Source organism: Belonocnema kinseyi, chromosome 5, assembly GCF_010883055.1.
Source record: "Belonocnema kinseyi isolate 2016_QV_RU_SX_M_011 chromosome 5, B_treatae_v1, whole genome shotgun sequence".
In the NCBI taxonomy this organism is placed as follows: Eukaryota; Metazoa; Arthropoda; class Insecta; order Hymenoptera; family Cynipidae; genus Belonocnema; species Belonocnema kinseyi.
Genome location: NC_046661.1, coordinates 110,348,413 through 110,372,493, shown reverse-complemented (window position 1 = coordinate 110,372,493; position 24,081 = coordinate 110,348,413). Strand labels below are relative to the sequence as shown.

General features: G+C 29.2%; 1 protein-coding gene across 1 annotated transcript in view; it reads right to left on the bottom strand.

The window, feature by feature from the left end:
- Nucleotides 1-24,081, bottom strand: part of LOC117172446 (guanine nucleotide-binding protein G(o) subunit alpha) — a 93,173-nt gene that overhangs the window by 54,173 nt on the left and 14,919 nt on the right. Inside the window, exons 3-5 of the mRNA XM_033360390.1 lie at nucleotides 15,776-15,818; nucleotides 13,873-14,014; nucleotides 11,013-11,173 (exon numbers count right to left, since the gene is read on the bottom strand). Of these exons, the coding sequence (XP_033216281.1) occupies nucleotides 11,013-11,173; nucleotides 13,873-14,014; nucleotides 15,776-15,818 (346 nt within the window). The remainder of the gene's footprint in view (nucleotides 1-11,012; nucleotides 11,174-13,872; nucleotides 14,015-15,775; nucleotides 15,819-24,081) is intronic.

Sequence of the window (24,081 nt, the reverse complement as noted above, 5' to 3'; positions counted from 1 at the left end):
AAACGAGTCAGGCGGCCCTCACTGTTTACGTTTCTGTCTCCCCGAAATCAGTCCAAGGCCATTTGTAGGCAACCCCCAGCACTTGACTGAAAGCGAGAGTTTGGTGTATGTGGATCTTACCAGAAATACATATATTATTTTCCTTATTGAGACGATTCTAAAGTATTTATGTCTCGCTATATGCAACTATATATACGTAATTCCGTACCGCCCATAAGGGACTTTTTCATGTGGATGCCTACATATAATTTTTAATCTCACCAAAAATATCTGTGACGCAAAAAATCTGCCAAGTAAAACTAAATGAACTTATAAACATAAAGTTGACCAAGTATTTTAAGAAAAAATAGTCATAACAAAATACATAAGGAAAATAATTATAAAGAGCTCTAAAGAAATTTAAAAATAAATTTATATATAGTCATACATTATACACTATACAACTTAGCAGAATTATATTATATCATCAATATCCAATATCCATACATTTTTTACTAAAATCAGTTTGCTTATAACTTTAAATCTCGCCAAGTTTTAAAATATCTGATATGACTTTTTAAAATTTATTTGAAAATTTTGGTAGAGCTCTTTATAAAAAGATAGCTTCACATATTTTATTATGAATATATGTAACAAAAAAATTAGCATTTTATGGTAGCAAACGGAAATTTAATGCATTTAAGTTAGACAAAAAGCAAGAAAATAGGCATTACGATTACTGGGAGGGACGTTTACCTTGCGCTGAATCACATTAAATTAAATGAGTAATTTACTAAATATGAAGAATCAAATTAATTGTTTAAATAATTTTTGTTAAAAATTGATTAGATGACATTGATTTATTCCTTTATTCAATTATATGTTTCCATATTATTCAATTGAAATTTCGATTAAATTTTTCAATTTCAATTAAAAATGAAGTGTGGCTTAATTGAAAATTCAATATTTATTAGTATAAATCCTTCAGTTTGGCATCCAAAAAAGCCTCTTACAATTAAAATTATTTATTTAAAATTTATTTAAAACAATATAAATAAATATAATCTTAAATAGTTAAAGAGGTGTTAGTTTGAGAGAGATGCTAATTTAAGAGATATCCTGTTCATTAGGGTAAAAGTTGCGCTCATATTAGTTAATATTTTACTAGTTTAGATTATATAGTCTTGATTTTACCAGTTAAAATTTTATTATACATTAAGTTTTTCACAACAGACTCAAGTTATGTCCCAAAGCATTCAATATAAAGGGTGATTTTCAGGACAAAATTTTCAGAGCTAGAGCAAAGCAAAAAATTAAGCTTTCTTAAAAAGGGGCCCAAAGAATTTTGCAATTACCAAATGCAAACAAAAAAATGTTTTGAAAGAGATTCTTTTTTATCATGCCAATTTCAAATGATTTATTTGTTAATTTTGTTGATTTGAAAGACATTGTCGACAGCGAAGAAATCGCTAACGATTCTATCAAAAGACTTGACAAGAAAGATCAATCATTTTTGTAGTTGTACATCAGAAAAATCTTAATACAGCACAAAATGCTATTAAAACAGGAGAAATACTGAAATTTTTCCAGAAAAGATTTAATGCCACTACAAAAAAAAATGTTTTCAATACAATATTCTGAGACTTCAAGATAAAAACGAAAAAAAATTAACAAAATAGCTCAAATTTTAACCCAGTACAGTGAAACCCTTCAATAGCTATCCCTTATATAGCCCTTCCAAAAATTTACGCCGCGCCGCAAGTAGGTGTAAAAGGAGCTGCGCGGGGTGCGCGGGATCAGAGCTTGTCATTCAGGCGAGCACTCAGGCGTGGACCAACAAAACCAGAGCGGGCTATAATAAGTTAGTTCCCACCCACCGTCAGCTATAGAAGAGTTTCACTGTAATTAAATTTTCAACCAAAAAATATGAATTCTCAACAAAAAAAACGTAATATTTAATATTCTTACACAAGAATCTTTCTATTATAAATAAAATACAATTTAATTCATTCAAAAAAATACGAATTTCAAACAAAATAGTTGATTTTTTAACCAAATTGTTGAATTTTCAAGCAAAAAATACTAATTTTCTTAAAAATAGTAAAATTTTTAAGTAAAATTATGAATCTTCAACCAAGAAAAAAAAAGGTTTTGAAGGTAGAAAGACGAATTTCTGCAAAACATTTAAATTACTTAAATTAATACAATTTTCAACTTTGAAAAAAATTGTAAGTTTAAATATAATATAGTTGAAGCCTTCCTATAAAGACGAATTTTCAACAAAATAGTTGATTTTTCAAACCAAAAAGGTTTTTTGCAATACCCAAATCGAAAGTGAGGAGTTGCATCCCTCTGAATGATATGAAAATTACTTCAATCCAACAAACTGTGCGGGAATAATGATGGCACATGCGCCACATTGAAGCACGTCTACTTTGCGAATTGACGCAATGGACGCTCATGTGCACTTTAGAAATAAGTAACTTTCCACACCGGAAAAATAAAAATATCTGTAAACATTAGTGTAAAAAAATGTACAGAAATTTGGCTGAAACCCACCATGCAGGATCGGGAATTTGGTGAAAAGTATAAAAAAGTGCTAAATAATTTTCTTGGACGATTTTTCCAAAAAAATATCGGGTGATTCACACACGCATAAGCGATTGCTACTCGTGAGATTTCAGCATTTGCCTTAAGCTCATGCTGCAAGTTTCACAGTCTTCGGTGATTGCTATTTTTGCGCACTCCTATCACAAATACGTATTTCGTTCAAAAATGACCAAATTTAATCAAATGAATCATAGTGAAAGCATAAAATGTTTAATGAAATTGTTGAATTTTCAAGCGAAAAACATGAATGGTGAATTTCAAATGTCCTTTGCGGACTCCATTAGTGGCAGCACGTTACAGGCCTTTACCACGGAGTTTACCTCCGTTTCCAAAGAAAATGCGCTACTTGTAGAGGAAACTTTCGTTCAATATTCGCAAGATAACCATATGATATCAAGAGTTGTTAATAATAAATGAAATTCCCTTTTTGAATTGATCTACTGAACTGCTGTGATCCCTAAAAGACCATATTTTTGTCAAATCTAATATTAAAAACTTTTCAAAATGTTCTTACAATTAAACTTCAAGGTCAGAAAGCATCCTTCAAGTTTTCAGCCCCTATCTGAGAAGATCTCGAGACCAATTTAATTTCCCCAAGAGTCTTAATTAACCCTCATGTACAAGATGTGGGTTGAGATTTTGAACACATATGTATATTTTCTGTTAATAGAGAAACTCCTGGAAACCAGATTTCGGCTATCCAAACTACAACACAAGAAAAGAGAGTAAAGTCTGTTTTGTCTTAAAAGAGTCTATTCTCACCCTATCCCCCCCCCCCTCCTCTCACTCTCTCTTTTATTGTATCTCGAGTGGATGAACTTTGGAAGAACTAAACACAGGCTGAAGTGAATATCGATCAGGGTTTCTCGTTTGAAATTCAACCACGAACCGAGCAGAGAGAAAAAAAAGAAAAATACAAGAAAATAAACTTTAGACTTTCTAGGCGTTCTCTTCGGGCGAATAATTATCCGATAATGCAGCTTTTTTGCCCCAAAGCAAATGTGAGAATAGAAATTGAGAACTTAGTTTCAAAAGAAAGGAAGAAAAAAGGAAAATTTGTTAATTTAGTATTGAAACGTTTTTCATTTTCCCTTGCCAAAGATCAAAATTCTAATCTTATAAAATTTCAAGCCGCGAACTCACTTCAGAGATGAAAAAAATAGCGTGAATAGTGTCACAAATTTGAAAAAATGATGTCATCAAATTTTTCAAATAGTAAACTTACATTTGTGTAGTCACGAATTTAAAAAAATTTTAATTTTATACTGCAGTCTATAAATTTATCGTTTTTCGACATCAATGCGAACAGAATAAAACGAACCCAATTAAAAAATTAACTGTTTTTGGTTTAAATTTCAATATTTTCGATTGATAAAATTAGATAAAAATGCAACATTCGGGTTAAAAATTAATCTGTTTTGGTATCTGATTCGTATTTCCGGCTTGAAAATTCAACTATTTGACAGCGAATAAAATATTGTTTGAAAATAAATGTACTTTGTTGAAAATTCGTCTTTTTGGTATATTAATTGTTTCAGTTAAAAATGTAACTGTTCAGTTGTAATTAATGTATTTTTGTTGAAAATTCAAGTATTTTGTTAAAAATTATTTTTTATAAATATAACTGTTTTTTATTTTAAATTAAAATCTTTTTTGTGGAAATATCAAGTATTACATTTCTTGTTGAAAATTCATCTTTTTAGGCATTTAGGTTTTTCATCTTTTTGTATTAATAAATATAATATAAAATTCCACTCCTTAGTTTAAAGTTAAATTACTTTCATAAAAGTTTTATTTTTAAGACTTAAAATTTTAGTCAAAAATTCGTTATTACTGTTAGTTAAAGATGAATATTTTGCAACTGTAAATTTAACTATTTTGTTAAAAATTCAACTTATTGGTTGAAAATTTATTATAATGTGGAGAATTAATCTATTTTCGTAGAAAATTTAAGTATTTTGTTGCATCATTTGAAGTAGCGCGGATGTTTTTTAAATCTCTTAAAAATACCTTGCAATCTGTTAAAATACCTTTAAAGATTTCAAATCCTTTATAATCTCTTTTGAAGTCCCTTAAAAATTCGTAAACCACATAAAAATGCGTTGAAATATTATAAAATACACAAAAATATTTAAAATCCCATTAATTTACTGAAATAAATTGAAAATTCCTTCCTCCATAAACAAATTTTAAATGATTTCAATAATTTTGAGATTTCCACAAATTTGAGAGGATTTGAAATATCTTAGGGTATTTTCAATATATTTTAATCATTTTCAAGGCGCTTGAAAATTCCTTCGAGTTTTCTAAAACACCCTAAAATATTTCTAATTCTTTGAAACTGTTTGAAATTTTTTAAAGCTCTTGAAATTTCCTTGGAATTTTTCAAAATATGTTAAAACATTTAACAGACTTTAAAATCGCTTCAAATTATTGAAATCTATCAAAAATACCCAGAGATATATCGAATAATTTAAAACCCTTTGAGAAGCCTCACAAGCTTTTTAAGCTTTTAAAAATTAATTGAAGTTTTTTAAAATACCTTAAAATGTGTTTAATTATTTGATTTTTTAATTTCTTCGAATCTTTTAAAATATTCTAAAAACTTTAAAATCCTTTGAAATCCCTTGAAATTATTGAAATCTAATAAAAATTTATTGGAATCAGTTAAAATACCCTAAAACATTTCTAAGAAATCAAGAAAATTCGAAATTGGAAATATCATGCGAGTTTTGTTTTATCTTTTCTAGGAATTTTTTTCCTATACTACGCGTGGCTTGGATTTTATATTTAGGGTAAAAATGTGAAATCCACCATTAGCTTTTTCCCATCTACTTCTCCCAGAAAAATACTAACAAAGGAATTAAATATTAATGAAATTCGCTGTGAGAGTAGAAATCAGGTATGCGGGAGGCTCGAGTTGAAAACACTCAAGAGAATCGATGAAACTGTTATTTCCCGTAAAAGTGGTGAAATTTGCATGGGCTTGTTCTCTCGTGAAAATACAACAATACATCACACGCGACGGCGAAGGTGCTCGTTAAAAAGCTCCAAGGACCCGCGACTACAGCTAAAGGAAACTCGCCGTTTCGCGAGCTTAAATGAACCGACTTGACCCACATAAGCTTGGAAAAGCTCTTCTTTCTCCTAAGATGGTTTTTCTTTTTTGCGACCTTGAAACCGATTGAAAAGATAAATTCGACACGAATATATTAGCGACAATTGATATTTAAAAAATTCTTGGTCGCGGTAAGCGGACTTTTAAAAGTCGAACGCGCTGATTCAAAACCGAAATGCATAAATATTCACCGGGGTGGCCGCAAACTTCGATTTTAAAAATTCCCTGGGTTTTCCCTTGGCCTATATTTCTTTTTCTCTGAGAATTAATAACAATATTAGTATTAATATTTAAAGACCAAAGTTGTAAACTTGTAGCATTTTTCATATATAGAATCTTTTATAAATGGAATGAAAAAATTTTTAATTTATTATTCTCAGGACAGTCACAGCCTAATTTTCTTAAAAAAAGTTAAAATAAGCGACTGTACGTGATTAATGTACATTAATAATTTAATTAATGTTCCCTTGAATTTAAAGAAATTCAAAGAATCCGGCTCATAAGGCTTTAAAATAATTTCAAGTTTAGTGCAAAATAATGCAAATATTTACGAAAATATTCCATCTATTTCAGTAAAATTAGAATGAATTTAAAGGTATTTTAGGGAAATGAGAAGAATTCGATGAAATTCGCCAAAATTCAAGTATTTTAAAAGCAATTAAAAAATCTGAAAAAAATGTAATTCAGTGATTTTCAAATGGGTTTAGAAATAAACAAAACAATATGAACTAATTTAATTAAACAACTAACGATTCAATGTGAGTTTACAATACTTTAAGATTAATTAACCAAAGACTGAAAAAAATGAATTTAATTGAGTAGAATTGCGTGTTAGAAGAATTCAAATAAATTCAAGGTAAATTCCAAATACTAATGAGTGCTTTATTTTCTCAGGAAGAGATACAGTCGGCCCTCAATATTTACGTTCCTAAACCCCCGAAGTGAGCCCAAGACCATTTGAAGGCAACCCGCGATACTAGACTGAAAGCGAGAGTTTGGTCTATTTTAATCATAAGACTTTAAAGTAATTCGGGGTTAATTTGTCAAACAATCGAGTCAATTAAAAGCATTAAAAAATATAAAAATTGATTAAATTCAGTAAGTTTGATATGAGTTTTAGAAAACTATTGATTTGAGTAGAATTGAGGATATTTAAAAGAATTCAAGAAAATTCAACCAATTCAAGACAATTCCACAGAATTTAAAAGAACTACAGTAAACTTAAACAAATATTTAAAAATCTCTTCAAATCATGAAAACTCCACGATATCCCTGCATAACTACCTGTGGATATATTCTCTAAAGTCCATTCCAATATTATAAACTCCCCTGAAATTCTATAAAATCTCATATTTTCTGAAATCCAAGGAAATTAAAAGTGTTTTAAAATCCCTTAAAATCATTAAAATCTTTAGAAATCCCTTGAAATTGCCCGGGATTCTTTTAAAATGCTCTAAAATATTTAAAATTCTTTGAAATAACTTCAAATTATTGAAAATAATTAAAAATCTCTAATAATCTTTTAAAACTCTCTAAGATCATTAAAATCCTTTGAAACATTTTAAAATTCTTGAAAATGCCTTGGAATCACTTAAAATATCCAAATATATTAAAAATCCTTTGAAATCTGATTTAACTACTTAAACCAATTGAAAATTCCATGGAATCTTTTAAAATATTTTAAGACATTTTTTATCAATTAAAATCTTTAAACACCCGTCAAAACTGTTAAGGATCTTTAAATTTACTTGGATTTTTTTCAATACTCTAGAATCTTTTAAATCATTTGGAATCACTTCAAATTATTTTAATCTATTGAAACTTCCCTACATTACTTCAAATTTTAAAGCTTTTGAAAACTGTTATAATTTTTAAATTTATCATAATATCTTCCAAATTCTTTGAGATCCCTGCAAATTATTGAAATCAAGTAAAAATTCCCTGAAATCGTTTACATTACCCTAAATGCTTTTATATCGTGGGAATCGTAAGATATTTCTCAATTCTTGAAAATAAATTCTTTTAAATCTATTGAAATATTTTTTAATTATGTGAAATTTCAAGAAGTCTCATAATATTGCCTAAAATCCTGGAAAATATATTCGAATACCTTAAGAGCTTTTCAAATCCTTTACAGTCATTGAAATCCTCAGAAATCTTATAAAATATCCTAAAACCTTATAGAGCCTATAAAATTTTTGTGCATTTTCTCAGAAATTCTTTGAAAACCTTGAAATTCTTTTAAATTGCCTTGAGATCTTTTAAAATGCCCTAAAATCTTTCAAGTGTTTTGAAATCCCTTTAAATGATTTAAATCTATTAGAAAATTCTTGGAGTATTTCAAAATACTCTGAAAGATTTCAAAAGAATTCAAGAGAATTCAAAAATGGGAATTCACCTGAATTCAATAGTGGTTAACCCATGGTCTCATTTATTGAAAAAAGTGATTAAATTATTCTTTTCATTTTTAAAAGTATCTTAAAAATTGACTAAAAAGTCATACCGATTAAGAATCCAGAAAAAATTGCAGTCGCTTAGTACTTTACGAGTTCAAATTATTCTTTTACTAAAAACAAGACTAAAAAAATGCAGTTACTTTCCAGATTTTAGTCGAATATGCAAAGCAAAAAGACGACTTATATTTGATTTTTTTTCCTCCATGTTCCACCATCACTTTTGATAGAATTATCCCTTCCTCATATTAGTCCCTTCCCCAACGAGTGAGTCACGCCTACCCCCAAAGGGAAATGGCTTCCCAGAAAACAAGTTCTGTTACTGTTCCAGATCAAAAAAGGAACTGTGTTCTATAACATTTGTTACAAGATGGTGACATAACTACTCTAGAACAAAAAGGGAACATTTTTCTAGAACGCTGTAACAAAATTGTCACCGAACTGTTCTAGAACAAAAAAGGTAACAGTTTTCTAGAACCCTATGACAAAATTGTCGGAGAACTGTTCTCGAACTATGTGACAGCACTGTTCTGTAACAGTTGCTATGGAATTTTTCTACAACAAACTAATACAGATGTTCTATAACATTTGTTCCAAGTTTTTTCTGGAGCTGTGCCGTAATATTGTAATATCGAAGTTCTAGAACCCTGCTACAAGTGTGTTTTAGAACAAATTAGTGACAAAGATTAATAACTGTTTTAGAACAATTTTTATGTTATTGTCCTAGAACTGACCAATCACAGACGTTCTCTAACTTTTGTTCCAAGTTTGTTCTAGAACAGATTGGTTGTCACAGCGTTCTAGATCTGTTACACATTTGTTATACAACATTTATAATTGAGTTCTAGAACTGTTCTAGAAATGTTACAGATCAATTGTCACAGCGCAGCGTTCTTGATCTGTTACAGATTTGTTATACAACATTTGTAATTGAGTTCTAGAATTGCTCTAGAAATGTTACAGATCGGTTGTAACAGTGTTCTGTATTTGTCACAGATTTGTTAAACGACATTTGTACTTAAGTTCTAGAATTGTTCTCGAAATGTTGCAGATCGGTTGTCACATAGTTCCATATCTGTTATCGAATTGTTACATCAGATTGGTTACCGAGTTCTACAGAATTATTCTAGCGTATGGGGGATGACATAGTTACTCACATGTTCGTAACCTGTTACTAACCTGTTCTAGAACAAGTTATTTTGTGTTCTAGAACAGTTACAGATCTGTTCTGTAACCATGTTTGCTGGGTTAATGATGTAATAATAACATATCGGCACGCTTTTTCAATGCAGATAATTATAGCCAGAATGACTCACACTTGTCAATTACAGTTACCTACAACCGCTAAAAGAGTTATACTCGAAAAATCCATTCTTTACCTGTATTATATATTTTGGTCAATTATTGACCAATTTGCATTGAACACTTTAGAATGAATGAAAAATTAGTTTTGCGTTGAAACTTTGTCATAAATTATATATATTTTTTGAAAAGTGATAAAAGTATGTACTTAATTTAAAATGCAGAAAGAGGTACACTCCGGGCCAAGGGAGAGCATTTTTGTTAAAGAGTCTATACTCTGTAAAAAAGATCAGAGTAAGATCACACCATTACCCCATTTCCAGTAACTTTTCTTTTCATTGTATGAAAATTGAACCATGTAATATCTTTAGTAATGTAAAAAAGGTAGGCGTCAGAGGAAACACTGACATATCCTTTTTCCAGTAGCTTAATAAGCCCATACCTCTTTTCCAGAAGCCGCTTTTTTATGATGCGAAAATTCAAAATATAAACAAATCCCACTTCCCGTAACTTTTCATTTCATTGTGTGAAAATACAACCATATCACACCTTTGAAAATGGAAAAATAAGTAGGCGTGAGTGAAAACACCGTCCTACCCTTTTTCCAGTAGCCATTTTCTTCATTGTGTGTAAAGTGAAATAAAAAACATCCCATTTTCAGCAACCTTTCTTTTCATTCTGTGAAAAAGGAAAATACAACCATATCCCATTTTCAGTAGTCCCCTTTCATTCCGGAGGATAGAAAAAAGGAAAATTCTATGGGGTCGAATTTTGGTTGAATGGGCCTGAAATTAATTATTCTCATGATTTTGTAACTACAAAATCATCGCAAAATTGGCAAACATCGCATTTAATTAACTGATAACATCCTCATCTCATCGGTCCCTGACTTAGTCCGTGGCTATGATGAAAAAGAGGGTGCACCCGACAAAAAGTTTGAAAAAGTAATACATAATAATAAATAATAGTAATACATAACCTAAAAAAGAGGTTTTTTTATATTATTAGTATAGTAGTGAAATTTAATAATAAAATTGATGATTCTTTAAATTTCAAAATATAATTTGCCAATTAAAAGTATTAGTCAGAAATAAAATAAAACCGCAACATTCGTATTCGACAGTGTTATGTTTATATTATATTAAAATATAAAACTATTCTTTCTTATATATGTCATTGTATATGTCCTCCTCTCAACCCCTTCCACTTGTAGATATGATTTTTAGAGAGATCACACTGCCGAATACGCTGATTCGTTTTATTTTATTTGCATGACATATTTAAAATTACAACATTTTATTCTGAAACTTAAAGAATCATTAATTTTATTATTAAATTTCACAACTATACTAGTAATGTAAGAAATCTTGTTTTTAACGTTAGGATGACTTTTTTATGCTTACCATACTCGGCATTTTAAAATTTTTTTTTGCTAGATCTGAAACAATTTCTGGTCTAGTAATATAGATTCGAATCTGAAGTTTCGGATTTTATGTTAGATTTCCTGGTAAACATTTTTTTTCATAATGAAAAAATTTAAGAGAACTTACTATTTTGCGGAATCGTTCAATTGATACTCGTTGCTCCTTCCAAAGCATTCCTGTACACCATTGTCCGCCCAAAGCCTCTTCATAGCTGCCAACAATTCTTCGCTAAAAGGTTCTGTGTCCTCCATTCGCTGAATAACATCGAACACCATTTTTGCGTCCGTCTGAAAATCGATGATATAAATTATAACTTCAAAAAATTAAGGAAAAATAAGTTTTTCACTAGATGAATAAATATCTGTCATTACTAGGGTCGTTAAAATTTATACCTGAAAAACTTCAAATTTCAATTTTTGGTAATCGATCCCCTATCCCCAGTCAATTTTTTCCCGGAAAAAGAAATTCCTCATTATTGTATACATATCGCTAAAAATTAACCCAAACCCCCGGGTTTTTCAACTTCACATGGGATTTTAGGCGGTAAAAGTTCGGTTTTTGAAAAAATGGAGAAACGAAGCACTTATTATTAACTTTTTGTAAATTAAAGTTGAATCCCCCTCTTAAAGAATGGTTACAGAATAATTTAAACTCAATAACTTTGAATTTTGACCACCCCAATGCCCTTGTATTCTACTCGGGAAATGCTTAAATTGTTTAAACTTATTTTTGCTCCTGTTAATCCTGAAATGTTAATATTTTTCACGATAAATAATACAATTGATAAATGTCAAGAGTGGAAAGTTATTATTTTCTAGAACTAATGAAACAATTAACGAATAATGACAGAAATATATTTTTTCAAGGACAATTTCGAATTAGTTCAACAATTTTTATTTGTTAAGACAATTTTGTTCACCATAGATCGTGAAAAGTAAATTAAGATTCTCAGTCCAAAGAAAGTGAATTTTGGAATCACGCTATGAAGAAATTAAAAGTATAGTTAAAAATAACAGCACAATAGCAGGGGACAAGCCATTATACAGGGGTATTTTCATATTTCGCGCCTTTAAAGTTGCATTCGGATCGGCCATTCGGCCAAGTCCGTGCATCTTCGGATCAAGTTTATGAGAGTGTCCATGGTTGCGTTCGAAACTTCAAGCGGTTATGTTCAGATTCACCTGTTTACCCTAGTCGCTGTCAGTAAATATAGGCAATGTCAATTTAAAGTTTACGCATGTAATATTTCATTCACTTTCTTTAAAACATATCCTGTCTATTCATAACATACCTTTTTTATGCAGTAAAAATAAGCGTTAAACACCATTCACTCTTCGCCCACTGCAAGTGCAGAATATTATTACTATTTTATAGTATTTGTCACTGAGCAGCTATTCTATAATGGTATTAGCAAAGAAAAAAAATTACGTTTACTTCTCAGTTCACATGTCTCACTTCATTATTAATTAAACACTTTTATTATTTGTAATTACTATATAACATAACTTATATTGTTTTGACACTTGTATCCGTTTGAAGTCTCGAACGCAACCATGGAAACTATGATAAACTTGATCCGAAGATGCACGGACTTGACGGAATGGCCAATCCGAATGAAACTTCAAAGGCGCGAAATATGAAAATACCCCTGTATAATGGCTTCTGCCCTGCTGTTATGCAATTCGGGTAGCATTCAACTCGCCATGTATGTAAGCCCCAGCGTGTCCACCCTGTATATTCTAGTTGTAAATTCGAAATATTTTAATTGCACTAGAAAATAAATAGAAATTATTTAAATATTAAAATCATTTAGAAACCAGGTGAAATTTGAAAGCCCCTATAAAATTTAAAAGTGCCAATTTAATGGCTCAAATATTACGGGCATGTGATACTTAAAAAATGATCGATTTTATCAGTTTTCGGTTCCCTCGGCTTTTTTCCTAGAATAATAAATATTCTGTGTTAAAAGTTTGGAATATAATAGCGATCATGCTAACGGACGTCCCCGTACACTTTTTTTGTAGGTTGATTAACAAAAAAAGGAAAAAACCCGGGGGAACTGTACTCGATTGACCACACGACGAAGTACCACATGCCCTTAAAGCGTCATTACTTAAACGATCCAATTTGTTTTAAATTTGAGCACGCACGAAATATATGGTAAAGGCCTTTCGGTAGATTTGACTGACACTCATTTATTTATAAAATTAAAGAGAAAACTGCTTGTAAAAATATCTCGAAATTTAATATTCAAAATTGATTAAAGCTTCTCAATTCTAACTTTTTTTTTATTTCAGAAAGACCCACATGCTTTTTTCGCATTTAATAGTATTAAAACTTTATAGCTTCTATTTTCGCGGCCTAGATATTAAATTCAAACAAAATTTAAAAACACAGATTTTCGGTATTCGCGTTTGCTAATTAAAATCTTTAAATTTGAAAATATAAAGAGAGCCAAATTTAACTAACGACAAAATTAAATCCTGAAATATAAAAGTACAAAATTTTCGATTATCAAAAAATTAATTAATTATAATAATAACGCAATAAACTGTCTGTTATAGAAATAAAATTCACTATCAGATAATCAACTTAAAAATTGTACTGATTGCGTCGATAAATTTAAAAATCTTATAAATTAGAAATTATTAATAAATATTCAATAACTTACAATTATTAAGCACTGAAGAAAACATTTAAAAAGTTTTGAGCTCCATTATCACAAAAATCGATATTTTCAAGATTGAAAATTAAAAAAATAAGCTGTGAATTATTTTTGAAAACCTGTTGCCAACTATGGATAGACAAATCGATTAAAGGAGGCTCAGGGCAAAAAGCAGCTGAATTTCCATTGCAACCTCAAAAATCACTTAGTGAAATAAATATATTTTTAGAATAAAAATTATACAACAAAAAACCAGTTTCTATTCTTCAGAAGAAAATGTATAACCTTTTTTAATTTCTTGAGATTAAACAATGTACTTACCTCTCTTTCATTGGTCGAGAAACCGATTCCCAAATTGGGCATTGCTCTAAGAATTGCTACTAGGGATTGTATCGTGTTGCTATAAACGACTGGCCTGTACTGTTTAAAATCTTCTGGCGTGAAACCACTTTCGTGAATAATTCTGAAAACAAAGAAATAAAAAATTATTATCAATCTCGAAAAAACTCATATATAATCCTAAATGATCAAAAAATAATAATGATGAATGTTCGGTTTATACTTATGAAAGAAATTAAAATTATTTCTTAAGAAAAAGATCCTACTATTTGAAATTATGTAGACAATGAGTTATTTTAAATTTTGAATGAATTTAATTCAAAGTATAAAAAGAGACATAAAAGGCGCTTGAAAAAAAATTAAGTACAGTGAGTTCATTGTTGGAGGCCCTATGAAAAGATACATTCATCTATAGGGGAGCAAAAAATTAAGGACGACCCCGATTAAACTTTGAAACGTTCATCTATCCCAAAAGATGTTAAATTTTTTTCTTTTAAATTAAAAGCATAATTTTCATTTCATTCAACAACGCCCAAAAAATACTATGATAGGGTTAATGCAAAATCCCAATTTCGAAATTCACTGACTTTCCCTGTCTTTTCCCTAACCAATTTGTTATTTTCCCTGGCAGTTCTAAAGTTTTATTTCAATTGTAACATCGACCTTGCACCTGCGTGATCAATTATTTATTGAAAAAATGCTTGTTTCTAAATATATTTTAAACACTTTTAGTAACAACAGTCATACATAATTTTATAAGGGGTTATTCACAAAAAATACATGAATTTTCTAACAAATAGTAGAGTTTTAAATTCAAAGATACATTTTAAAAAAAAAATAGAAGAATTATATTTTGAGTGAAAACAATGCTCAACCAAAGTGATGAACCTTCGATAAAGAAATGAATTCTCAACGAAAAGTGTAATTGTTGATATTTCAAAACAAGAAACATTTTTATTTTAAATCGAAAATCTATTGAATTTTCAAATAAAAAAGGCAACATTTCAAGAAAAAATGAAATATTTACATGTACAGTTAGAAATATAAATTTCCAAATAAAAGAACTTTCATTAAAATAGTTAAATTTCCAGTAAAAAAATTAATTTTTAACCACACAAAATACATTTCCAAACAAATGATTCCATTTTGAACCAAGAAGATTAAATTTATATATAACAAGATCAATTTTTCACAAAAAATGAAATAGTTCAATTTTCAGTTAAAAAAGTGAATTCTTAAATAAAATGTTGTATCGTCAACAAAAAATTTGAATTTTGAAAGAAATACTTGAATTTTCAACCCAAAAGACGAAAAGTACGAAAAGTACGAAAGACGAATTTTCAACAAAATACATGAAATTTAAACTAAGAATAAGAAATTTCCAACCAAAAATAGAATAGTTCAATTTTCAGGTAGAATAATAAATTTTTCAAATACAAAAAGGAATTTTGAACAAAATAGTTAAATTTTCAATCAAAGAAATAAATTTTTAACCAAAAAGATGAATTAGTTACAAACGGGATTAATATTCTACCCCAAAAACCAATTTTCACTAAAATTGTGAATTTTTAACAAAGTAGTTCCATTTTCAACTGAGTACATAGTTGAATTTTTAACTAAAAAAATATGAATTCTCAAGGAAAAATGTAATATAGTTGATATTTAAACCAAAAAAGATTAAAATTTTAAACCGAGAACAGTTGGATTCAACCAAACAAGATGAATTTTAAACCATAAAGAATGGCCTTTTAAAATGTTTTAATTTTTAAAAAAATAATTTTTTCAAACTATAATAATAATAACATTCCATATATATGCTAACAATTTCAAAAATACAAAAGTATAATTATAAAACTTCATTGTTATTAAAATATTTTCTACTTACTTCATTTGTTTCACGATTGTACTCTTCCCGGACTCTCCGGCTCCTGTAAGTATAAAAAATGGTAATTAGTCAAATTATATAATACATTTCTATAATGTTCTTCAAAATAGAAAAAAATTATTGTAAATGTTTTTAATTCGGGAATTTTTCAAGGAAGGTTTAGGTTGTAATAATAAAATGTCGCATTTTTTGTAGGAGGTGAAAAACTTTTTGCCAAAATCAGTAATTAAGAGGTCTGGAAAAATGTTGGCTAATCTCTGATAACCGAAATATATGTCAGTGCGATAACCGGATGTGACGTAGTAGCGGAACTAGCTTTCCTGCTTACCGCAAGCTTCCCCCTATTTTAAAAGCTCTTTCAGCTAAGTAGTTAAAGTAGTCGTTTTTTAATAGATACCAGCGATGAAAACTTGTTAATATCGAGCGAATCCGCATAGGTGAAAAAAACCAGGAGTATTAAGTATAGAATATGATATAAAAGAAGTCAAGGAGAGAAAAATAATAATTTAATAATAAATAAAATAGTACAAAAATAAATATATTGACATTATCAATTATTAATATGGGCCCTCTTATACGCCTCAAAGCCAATTTAAAGAAGTGAAAATAGTCTGGGATTCAGAATATGTACCCTAATATTACATAAAGGGCAGCATTTTTCATTTTAAAAAAGCTCTTATCAGATAAAGCAGTGTTGAATCGTTCAAGTAACACGTTTTTCAACTTTGAACGGTACAAGAAATCCAATTTTCAATTTTAAAAAAAGTGACCATTTTCTTTTTAGCTACTGAGTTGCTGAATCGAAACCACAAAAGTTTGTTTACTAGTACATTATTAAACGAGTGGGAAAATTAGGAGATTCCCAACGAGCATGAAGTCGCCGCAAAGAGGAATGAGATTGTTTCTGTTTCTATTGTTCCTCCCAAATCGGGGCCTGGCATTAAGGTTAAAAGTCTAATATTTTCAAATTTTCCCTTATCTAGTATGGCAACGTAATTTTTATCACAAGGATTCATCATATCGATCGTCGAATCGATCAATTTTACTGTTTCGCGCCACGATCCTAAAATTGGATTTTCCGCGCGGGTATTTAAGAAAAAAAATATTATTTGTTTCGAAAAATGGAGGGGAAGTTTATTTTTGTATTAAAAAAAAAAGAAATGGACTAAATTTTAAAGATTAAACAGACAAAAATTGTAAGCTTACGTATACCACAACTTTAATATTTACAATAGACGAGTCATAGCTCTGGATATAAGGGTACATACAAGAATTTTAAATTCTTTTCGCAGTTTTTGTTGGCGAGTTTTTTCTTCCGTTTGAAACTGTTTGCAATTTTTTTTTAACTTGACGGTTGAGAATCTATTTTGCTGTTGCTTATTCAAATTTAATATTTGTGTTCATATATCAGTTCACATTTGCAAAAACGTGTATGTCTCCAAGCGAAAAAAAAAGTTTCCCTCATTTTTTTAGGAACTTATGATATTTTCCTATCCAAATTTTTCTAATCGATTCAGACACTCAAGAGTTAGGAATCAAGTTTCAGTATTTTTTTCAGACACTGAAACTTGTGATATGAATCATCATCCAAATATAAGAAAACGTGCGTCTCTACCAGAAGAAAAATATGCTCCCTTATTTTCCCTAACCAATTTTTTTTTCCTAATGGTTATATATATTTTTATACCAGGTATAAAAACAACCTTACATCTAGGAAAACAATAATGTGAATAATGCAAAAAAGGTTTGTTTCTACACTTATCTTAAACAGTTTTAGTGACAACAGCGAACTTCATAGCCCAAAATGCTCTCAAAATAGAGGAAATAGGGTGAATTTTCACGGAAAAATGGAAAAAAGTGTTTTAAATAAAATTAATATATGGGAGCCACATTCAATTTATGCGAAATATATCGTATTTTCAACTAAACAGTAGAATTTTCAATCAGAAAAGATGAACTTTCTAACAAAAGAGATGCATTTTCAACCAAAAATAGAATTTTTAAATTTTCAGTTAAAACCACAATTTTAAAAAATCCACGAAATCATTAAATTTTGTATTCCAAAGAGACGATAGTTTATCCCAAATTATGAACAATCGAGAAAAAATTATTTTTTACCAAAGCAGTTCAACTTTCAATGAAATAGATGAATTTGTACCAAAAACTTTTATTTTTAACCAAGAAGATAAATTTTCTACAAAAAATATTAACGGCAAGCAAAAACAGTCATCAACCAAACAATTGAATTTTCAAGCAAAAAGAAAAAAGAATTTTTAGAAGACAGTGGAATTTTCGACAAAAAATATGACTTTTCAACAAGAATTGCAAATTCTACTATTTTGTTGAAAAGTCATATTTCTTGTAAGTCATATTAGACTTTTCAACCAGAAAGAATAAAATTCCAGCCCAAATAAGTTGGATTTTCTTATTTGGTTCTAATAATTCAGTTCGCAATTAGGCAAAAAAACAAGATAAAGAGAAAGTTCTTTGAAAATAGGGGTAAAAATAGAAATTCTTTAAAAAAGAGTTTATTCACGCTTTGGCTCAAGAATTGAAATCTCGGAATTCATACTTTAAAGCTCCGGTTCCTAGATCTTAGTTCTTGCGACAAAGCGTGTATAAAATTAAATAGCAGGTCCGTGATTTAATTTCTTGAAATTTCTCTCCGTGGAGATTAATTTAGTTTTTTAGAAAAAATATACACCAAACTCTCGCTTTCAGTCAAGTGTCGGGGGTTGCCTTCAAAAAGCCTTGGACTGCTTTCGAGGGTATCGAAACGTAAACAGTGAGGGCCGCCTGAATCGTTTGTAATTAGAATATATATATATCTATATATATATAATGTCGTAACTGCCCTCGCTCTGCTCCCCTGAGCAACAACTGAGGGAGCCAGTAGTTCCAGGAAGGCTGAGAACGGGGTGACTGAACGCGAGAGTTTGGTGTATAATGATCAGAAGTGTTAAAATCATTTAAGTGGTCTTTCCCTTAAGAAAGTAGCTATAATAACTTTTTCTTAAAAATCGGACATTATTACAAGGGACACATACATCCTGCGAAATTTAGTTTGTATTCATACTACTCTATTTTTGGCTAATTTTTTTTTATTCCTTTTTTTTTGCAATTCGCTATTAAATTTATTTACCTGAAGCCAAAAAAATTTGTTTTTAACCTATTTTTGCATATTAAAAGCCTGTAAAAATTTTTACAACTTCACTTAGAAGAAAATTTTTGTTATAGAAAATTTATATTTTACTTTATTCAATTATAAAAATAGAATAAATATTCAAATTTAAAAAAAAAATAGTAAAATAAAATGATCTAAAAATAGTTTTTTTAAAACTATTTGTGGGCGTATCGAGTGATGTATATATAAGCATATAGCTGGATTAATTCCCGCTATTTTAGTGCCAAAACGAACTCTAAGTTGAAAAACGAGTCACCAGGGCACTTTTTAAGTTGGAACGTCGAAACATCGTTTTTTGAGAAAAAACGCACGTAAACATGGCAAGTGCCATAAGCACATGTTATATACTTTTTTTTCGAAGATGAAATATACCTACATCCGGTTACGACTTGCATATGAGTACCTTAACTTAGAAAAACGTGAATATCTCCTCATAAACTGGAACCGGCTATATAAGGCCCCTTTTCATGTGGATGCCCATTTTTTAAATTGAATATTTATTCTATTCTTCTTAAAATAATTTTTTATTTCCTAGAAAAAATATTAAACAAAATATAAATTTTTAATTTAATGAAGTGAAATTAGAATTTTCTATGAAAAAACTTGGCATAAATTAAAAGTGATAAAAGTTGTTAAAGGTTTTCAATACATGAAAAAAATTGTAGAAAAATTCTTTGGCTTGATGTAAATAAATTGAATTGTCGATTGCAAAAAAAGAATTGAGAATTAAAAAAATTACAAAAAAATGCAGGCAGCAGGAATTGATTCCAGACTTTCGCCTGTGCTAAACGACGGTTAAATGCGTTTTTTTATCAAACATTAATTCCGCACATCTTTAGAATATCACGTCGAATCGGTCTTTATCATTAAAACAAAAATTCTGTATGGCATACAAATTTTTTTTCATATATATTCGCTATACATATTGTATATGTATAACTATAAAATATACAGTATATGATAAACAGTTTTAGAGTACGAACATTAAAACAGGCGCGCACTTTCACCTGCACACATATAGCACCGATAAGGCACGCCTCAAATATTTGTTGGGCGTGTGTTACCCACACGCAGTTTATTTTTATCGCGCTAAATACGTCCTCTGACTTATCTTTCATATATGCACTGTTTTACCCATTTTCATCTGTAATCTTTTATTCATCCCACACATGCGCACTTCATACGATTTAAAAGGACAGATTGGATGAAATTACAGATCATTCAGATCGCAATCGCGAGATCGCGTGACACAGGAAATTAAATTGTTACTTTCGCGAAAGCCACTTTTGTCATATTAAAATGTATATTACTGTTCAAATTACTTGAATATACTATAATTTAAAAGGACTATACCCTCAAAATAAAAATGAAAATATTATTTTAATCCTATCAAGGTGTATAGTCAAATCCTAGAAAAATCAAGTACACTAAACTCTTGCTTTTAGTCCTGTGTCGGGGGTTGCTTTTAATTGCACCCTGCTCCCCTCGGAAACTGCAGAGGCCAGCAGTTCGAGAAAGGCCAAAAATTGTGTGACTGAAAGCGGGAGTTTAGTGTATTTAAATATCCAAACAACAAAGATTCATTTTTTTTTTTAATCTGCTGGCTGCGCGGCACATTCTCATCGAGCGCGTGCGTTGGATCTCGCGCTTCGCGCTTAGATATTTATTCTTTACGACTTGAATGAAACTTGATTATCAAATCTCACTATTTATATGCGTCTTCATCTTCTGGATTTTCTACGTAATTAAGTATAGTGAAAGATTGAGTTGCTTAAAGATCTGTAGGTTTTGCGATACATATATTCTCATCGTGAAACTCACGCTACGCGTTCGATTTTTGACAGACATTTTCAAATGTATATTTAGTCTCTAAAGAGGATTTTTGTTTCCATATTATTTTTAATGGATAAAAAAATATCTTGCAACTCTACATTTAGATTTTTTAAGTAATACCTCCAAAAACTTTTCCCCGTATTTTGTGTAATTTGGTTAAAATTTTGAATTTTCGATTTTTTCGTACATTCAAAGTATATTGAAAGGTACCCGCACAACAAAAAATAGACGTAACTGGTCCAACTTCTTTTGGGAGATTTCTTGAAGTTTTATAAACTACAAAATAAATGATTTTGCTTTTCTCAGATAAGAAATCAATAAAATACAATTTGAAGGGATCAATAGATTTCAGTCTATGTACTATAATTAACCCCGCACTGACTTTGATTCAGAATAACTCGTGGCATTCGAAGTGGCGTATATTGTTTGGTGCTTATAGTTACATGACATTATGCTTGAAAAAACTAGGACGCGTTTTTTTTACTGAAAATTAAAATTAATTTCATTTAAATGCAAATAAATTTAAACATTAGCTTAGTAAAATCAAACATTTTATCTAACTGTTGTCTAATACAGCTTTCAATTTGATTTTTTATAAATAATTAAATAGGCAATCATGAACAAAGTGATAAAAATATATAAAAGAATAATAATTTATAAACATTATGAAATTTAAAAAATAATTTTAAGGATTTAAAAATGTTTTAAAATATTAGGACGCTATAAAATTAAAAGTTAAAGCGCAAGAACGCGAACGGATCCAAAATCGAACGCATTTTAAAATTTTAAACAATCCGAATTTGGATTCCTTTGAATTTGGATATATTTGAATTTAGGATTCAATATTTTTATTTGATTAAAGCCTGACAATCTGGGATAATTTTTAAATTGTATTCCAAAAAATTTAAATCAATTATATTTAAATTGATTTAAATTTTAAATCCTTTTCAAATAAATCAAAATGTCAAAATCATTCCATTTATCATTTTTAAATTTTGCATGTTTTAAATTCTGAATTTAATTAATCACATATTTTTGTAAACTGTGAGTACATGCAACAATATAAGTATAACTTGAATCCATTTGGGTTCAACGTTAAAATGTATTCCAGAAACTAAACGGGCGTGAAAAGAGATTAAGTTATAGCCTGACAGGTAAAGGTAATGTCTGGTCGAAAATTGGTTATACTACTTGGAACGAGAAACAGATAAATTTAAATGCACCCTGATTTTTCATAGTAAGAAAATATTACAATCATATTAAGTATAATTCATAAATTAATGAAAATATTATTTTAATTTATAATAATTATTCAGTAACCTATCAATGCCCTACAATGTTAATAAGTATTACGATATTATCAACAAGATATAAAATAATAATTTTATATGACAAATTCAAATATTTATTAATTTGATATATAAATTTAAATTCTTAAACACACACACACACACACAAATTAAATTTAAGAAGTCTTTTAAAAAACAATTTTGTGTAGATTCTTTTTCTTCAGGTCATTCTTTTCCCAAGCTAACCGTTTTTTTAAATGTAGAACAGCAGAAACAATCGAGGTGCAGAGTTCCGAATGACGTCAATTGTTATACCAATAAGCAGAACCTACATTTCGTGGGAATCGTACATCTCTTCATACTAGCATTCCAATTTTAAAATGTGACTTGTCTCCTCTTGCAAATGTATTACAAAAATAATATGAAAATCTTGAAAACGGGTTCTGAAATGCGAGAATTCTTAAAATTCTAATTCGCTAAAGAATTTTCTCATTAAATGCTTATTAGTTAAAATATTAATTATAAATTGAAGTGTTAAAATATCGTAAATGTAATTTTAGTAAATAAATTATGTGTTTAGAGTTTACGTATATTATTTGAGCAGTAACTATACAATTACACTAAAGGCAATAAAGATAAAAATTGTGTATCCTTCTCTAAATAATCAACTTACCGACAGTTACAAAATAATTATAGAAGCAAACTGATAGGACTATCTGACCCCACTCATATCGGATTTTTTTTAGCGAACTTATTTTGGTATTTGTTTTCCGATTTATTTCAGCAGAAAAATAATATTGTTTTTCATGCTACTTATACTTTTTTTTCTTAGTTAAAAATGATGGAAATTTTTAGTTTAGTCTTTAAAATAGCCTCCAAATTTTGAAATTTTAGAAGCTCAAGCGCTGTAAAATATTCATACATCCAAAATCTGTTTGATACTTTGAAATTTTGAAAGTTCTAAAAAATTTATTTTAATCATATAAAAATTAGGTTCGAAACATTTTCAATCTTAATATGCATATACAAAAGTAAATAATCTTGAGATTTTTATATTCTCAAATTTAAACAAATATGGCATGGAATAACAACGAATATAGGAAAGCGGAATTTAAATAAATTACAGAAAGAAATGGCTTTAAATTTAACTAGAAGAAAGGAATATAAAAGGTAACAAAAGAAAGAAAGGTAGAAGCAAAAAAGTAAGAAATTAGGAAAATAAAAAGGGAAGAAAAATGAAGAGAAAGACAGAATGGAAAAAAAGAGAAAAAAATGAATCAAGGAGTTTGAAAGATTGAAGATAATAGAAAATATCATAAGAAGTTAAGAAAGGAAGGAAAATAAGGAATCATAAAAGGGAACTTAGAGAAATACGGAAAAAAATAAAGTATTGATAAAAGGAGAAAAATTGGAGAGGATTGAGATTCAAAAAAAATTACGTTTCATTGTTCCTGCTTTCAAACTCAAAAGACTTAATTTTTAAAAAATTGAAGGATTTTCGAAACTGGAATTCATTTTCCAATATTAAATCTAGAGACATGAAAATGTAATAATGTAGCAAGATATAAATAAAAAAAACTCCCGTCCAACCAAATCCTCTTACGATATTTTTTGATAACCCTTAAAGAAATAATTGAAAAAAATAATCGACAAAAATTACATAATAAGATAGGGGAGGGGAATTAAATTTACGGGCCATAAAAAAGAGACTACTTGGTTCAAACTTTCAGAAGACCACTATACTTAATTTATGCACGGTCTCTTGCAACTCAAAATACTCGGGAGATATCTCCAAGTCATGATCAGAAAAAAACTAGAATACGCAAGTACTTTTTAGTGGTAATTGGTTCAAGCTAGTCGTGGGTGAGTAGGTACTATAAATCAATTTGCCAATTTTTTAATTGAGTATTTCCGACCTGCCTTAACTTACAATTGGATCGATTTGTTACTCGAAAGCTTGCTCGAAAATTTCTGAATGTATAACCTGAATGCATCAGGTG